We start from the raw sequence: 4,498 nt of genomic DNA, 5'->3' as shown, positions 1-4,498 counted from the left end.
CCTTCTCCCTCTCAGCCCCAGGTTTCTTCTTGGGGCACTTCCCGCAGAGCCGGACCACCCTGATGTTCCCTCTGGCCGGGTGGCCCTGGTGGCCCAGGTCCTCGAAGGCCCTCCGGGCGCTCTCCAGGCTCTCATACTCCACCAGGGCACAGCACTTGCTCAGCAGCTCCGGGAACCGCACCGTGTATCTCCGCACGTCCGAGGGCAAATTGCGGCCCGGGCGCAGGATGCGGATGGAGGAGATGGCCCCGAAAGGGCTGAACATCCTCGTCACGGTCTCCAGGAAGTTCTTCTGGAGCGGCGGTGGTGGTGTTGGTGGTGGTGGGGAGAGCAGCAGCAGCTCCTGCTCCTGGGGCAGCAGCTCCCAGGCCAGCAGCAGGTTGCTGGGAGGGACGCTGGGGACGGGGACGCGGCGTCGGACTTTGGTGCCTTCCTCGTTCACCTCCAGCAGCGCCGAGAAGCGCAGGGCGTAGAGCGTCAGGCGCCAGTCCCGGGTCAGGTACTTCACCTGGGGGTGACACGGGGGGGGATCCCCCCGGCCCCCTCAGCCTCTCACCCAGCGAGCTGAGGCCACAGCAGGGCAACATCCCCCCAGAAGGTTCCCCGGTTCCCCCTGGATGTGGCAACAAGTCACATCACACCAGAGCATCCCCACAGCTCCTGGGTGAAGGGACCATCCCTCCCGAAGGAGCCTGGGGGAGCTGTGGGTACAAGGGGTGAGCCCAGCCCTGGACCATCCACACCCTTCCACGGGTGGAGAACCCATCCAAGGCAGAGAGCAGAGCCCAGCTCTGCTCCACCAGTGTTTGAACCCATCCAACACCCACCAGTGTTTTGCCAGGCCGTGGACAGCCCAAGCTGAGCCTGGAATTCTCTGCCCACCCCACCCAGACACCCCCCTCAGCTGGGCAGTGCCAGGGGGAACCTACCTTCTTGAAGGACGTCAGCAGTTTGATACTGACAAAGCCCATCTTGTTCTTCTGGACGTGCTTCAGGAGGAAAGCATCCTTGGCCAGGTTCTCATCAGAGAGGTAGAACTCCACCTGAGCCACGATCCTCCAGACCAGCTGCGGGTCAGGGATGGAGTAGTTGCAGCCCAGCAGCTCAGCCCCCAGAGCATTGCTCCCATCACTGCAGCCCCTGTCAGAGCAGCAGGGACACAGGTGTGAATTGGTGGCTTTTTGGGACATGCCTGGTCTCAGCCACCACAGGTGGAGATGGCAGAAACCCCAGGGAAGCTCCAGCAGCTTTGCCCTGGCTCCAGAGGAGCAGCCTGCAAACACCAGTGCCAGACTGGGAATCAAACCCCATCCCAGACAAGGGACTTGCTGGGAGGGACTTTCAGCAGGGCCTCGGGGACGGGGACGCGGCGTCGGACTTTGGTGCCTTCCTCGTTCACCTCCAGCAGCGCCGAGAAGCGCAGGGCGTAGAGCGTCAGGCGCCAGTCCCGGGTCAGGTACTTCACCTGGGGGTGACACGGGGGGGGATCCCCCCGGCCCCCTCAGCCTCTCACCCAGCGAGCTGAGGCCACAGCAGGGCAACATCCCCCCAGAAGGTTCCCCGGTTCCCCCTGGATGTGGCAACAAGTCACATCACACCAGAGCATCCCCACAGCTCCTGGGTGAAGGGACCATCCCTCCCGAAGGAGCCTGGGGGAGCTGTGGGTACAAGGGGTGAGCCCAGCCCTGGACCATCCACACCCTTCCACGGGTGGAGAACCCATCCAAGGCAGAGAGCAGAGCCCAGCTCTGCTCCACCAGTGTTTGAACCCATCCAACACCCACCAGTGTTTTGCCAGGCCGTGGACAGCCCAAGCTGAGCCTGGAATTCTCTGCCCACCCCACCCAGACACCCCCCTCAGCTGGGCAGTGCCAGGGGGAACCTACCTTCTTGAAGGATGTCAGCAGTTTGATACTGACAAAGCCCATCTTGTTCTTCTGGACGTGCTTCAGGAGGAAAGCATCCTTGGCCAGGTTCTCATCAGAGAGGTAGAACTCCACCTGAGCCACGATCCTCCAGACCAGCTGCGGGTCAGGGATGGAGTAGTTGCAGCCCAGCAGCTCAGCCCCCAGAGCATTGCTCCCATCACTGCAGCCCCTGTCAGAGCAGCAGGGACACAGGTGTGAATTGGTGGCTTTTTGGGACATGCCTGGTCTCAGCCACCACAGGTGGAGATGGCAGAAACCCCAGGGAAGCTCCAGCAGCTTTGCCCTGGCTCCAGAGGAGCAGCCTGCAAACACCAGTGCCAGACTGGGAATCAAACCCCATCCCAGACAAGGGACACTCTCCCTTGGGGACAACCAGCAGCTCCCACCTACCTGTTGAAGCTCTGGAAGAAATCCTGCTGGGGGGGCAGGCTGAGCGAGCAGCTCCGTGGGGGAAGGAGGAGATTCCTTGGTGGTGGCTGCTGGGCAGTGCAGCTGGGCTGGGAACCCACCCTGGAGCTGCCTGACATTGTCCTACATCTGGGACAAACAGACGGGAAAAGGAGGGGTCTGGGACCTGGCAGAGCCAGGTGGGGCTGGGGGAGCAGGGGCAGCTCCTTTCTGTGTCCTTACCTGCTCTGCAGAGCTGGGGAGGGTGGAAAGTCCTGGCATTACATCCCAGAGCCCTGCAGGCAACAGATCCCAACCCTCCCCACCACCACCAGGCTCCAAATTAAGGCAAAGAGTTGGGGGGGAAAAGGGAAAAGAAAGAAACCAAACCCAAACCAGTCCCTCAGAGGAGCAGGCTGCTGGTTTATATGAGCAGCCAAGCAGAAAGAGCCCACTGGGGGGGGAGGGTTATGGACCTGCCCCCACCCACACACCCAGGCCCACCTGGCTCCAGGTGAAGCCAGTTTGCATCTCAGCCAGCCCCAGGTGGGCTGGGGGCAGCTGAGCTCCTCCTGCCACCAGTGGGACTGGGACTGGCACCCAGGGGGTCAGTGAATTGTTGCCATGAAGCACCTCGCTCTGTGCCTCAGTTTCCCTGTCTTGAGCAGGGAAGGTACGGGTCACCTGGAGGGGGAGGGAGGGTTCAATCCAGGGCAGTTTGGGCTCCCAGGGCTGGCAGAGGTGGGTAAAGGTCCCCCTGCAGTGACACTCCCACTGACATCTCCACAGGGACACAGGAGAGGTGGTGGAACCAATGGGGGGGATGGTCTAACAGGAGCATTTTGAGCTGTGCTTTGCTTCCCACTCACAAGCAGGTGGGCTCGGGGTCAAGAGGGGCTGAGGTCCCCAGGGGGAATAACCTCCTTGTTCCAGCCCTGAGACTCAGTATCTGAGGGAAGAGACTCGTGCTGGTCCAGTCATCCTAACAACACTGGGCACAATCCAGAGGGAATCATAGAATCATGAGGGTTGGAAGGGACCTTAAAGATCACCAAGCTCCAACCCCCCTGCCATGAGCAGGGAACCACCAGCCCAGGTTGCACAAAACCTCCTCCAACCTGGCCTTAAAAACCTCCAGGGATGGGGCATCAACACCCTCCCAGGGCAACCCATCCCAGTTCCTCACCACCCTTAGAGTGAAGAATTTCTTCCCAATATCTGCCCTAAATCTCCCCTCTTCATTTCAAACCATCACCCCTTGTCCTATCACTGTCTTCTCTGATGAAATGAGCAAGAAGGATGCAAAGAGGTTGAGGCTAAACCTTCCCCTCCCCGAGGGGTCAGAGGGGGAATGATCTGTCACTTGTCACATCCCTGCCTCACTGCTCCCATCTTCCACAATTAGTCTGGATGCACAATTAGCAAATGCTCCTCCCAGCCTCCTGTGACCTCTGGGGTGAGGAGCAACATTAAATATTGCCCTCCAGACCAGCTGCTGGTTCACAGGGAACCTGCCTCCCTGCAGACAACAGATCTCTGGCCAAAACTGCTTTAATTAGACAGCACTGGGCAGATCCTGCACCTCCCCCTGACCCTGCAGCATCTGCCTGACACCTCCTTTCAGGGATTAAAGAAGAAATGGGACCACAACAATTCTTGTACAGGCCTGAGCATTTGATACATGTTTATTGCTATTCAGGTGTAGCTGGGAATTTGGTGCATATGGGGTTTGGGTGGTTCTCCAGGCTCCTTGCACAGTCCTGCCCAGCTCCAGAGCTGCTCCTTTGCACATCCCTGGTGAGCAGAAGGTGGTTGGGCTGGCTCAGCAGCTGCTGCCAAGAGGAGCCAATGCCCCAGCTGAAGTGAATTTCACACCCAGTGGGAGCAGGGAAGTTCAAGCCTTGGTTGCTCAGCTGGGTTTTTTTTTGAGCCCACCTTCTCTCATCAGCAGGATCTGAAGTGCAGCCCCTGCCCCTGGGAGTGTTCCTGGTCATTATTTACAGATGAATCCAGCTTCCTCCCTTGTCTCCTGCTACTTTGATAGGAGACATGTACAGACAAACATCACCCTGACAGACAACAGGAAGAGGGAAAGTTGTGCCACTGTACACACTTGCTTTTTACTTTCCACCAGCAACAGGTTTCCAAGTGTCACAGCCACCTTTAGTACCATTGGGAAAGAG

At 59.1% G+C, this 4,498-nt stretch overlaps 1 protein-coding gene across 1 annotated transcript in view; it reads right to left on the bottom strand.

Moving 5' to 3' along the window:
- The window catches only part of LOC104395837 (la-related protein 6-like), a 10,441-nt gene extending 8,294 nt beyond the window's left edge, over window positions 1–2,147 (bottom strand). Inside the window, exons 1-5 of the mRNA XM_010005582.1 lie at window positions 1,887–2,147; window positions 1,326–1,465; window positions 930–1,140; window positions 350–508; window positions 56–292 (exon numbers count right to left, since the gene is read on the bottom strand). Of these exons, the coding sequence (XP_010003884.1) occupies window positions 56–292; window positions 350–508; window positions 930–1,140; window positions 1,326–1,465; window positions 1,887–2,147 (1,008 nt within the window). The remainder of the gene's footprint in view (window positions 1–55; window positions 293–349; window positions 509–929; window positions 1,141–1,325; window positions 1,466–1,886) is intronic.
- Window positions 2,148–4,498: the final 2,351 nt, after the last annotated feature.

This window comes from Chaetura pelagica, unplaced genomic scaffold (assembly GCF_000747805.2).
Source record: "Chaetura pelagica isolate M959 unplaced genomic scaffold, ChaPel_1.0 scaffold741, whole genome shotgun sequence".
NCBI lineage: Eukaryota > Metazoa > Chordata > Aves > Apodiformes > Apodidae > Chaetura > Chaetura pelagica.
The sequence above is the reverse complement of the archived record's forward strand: the minus strand, read 5'-3'. Positions and strand labels throughout refer to the sequence as shown.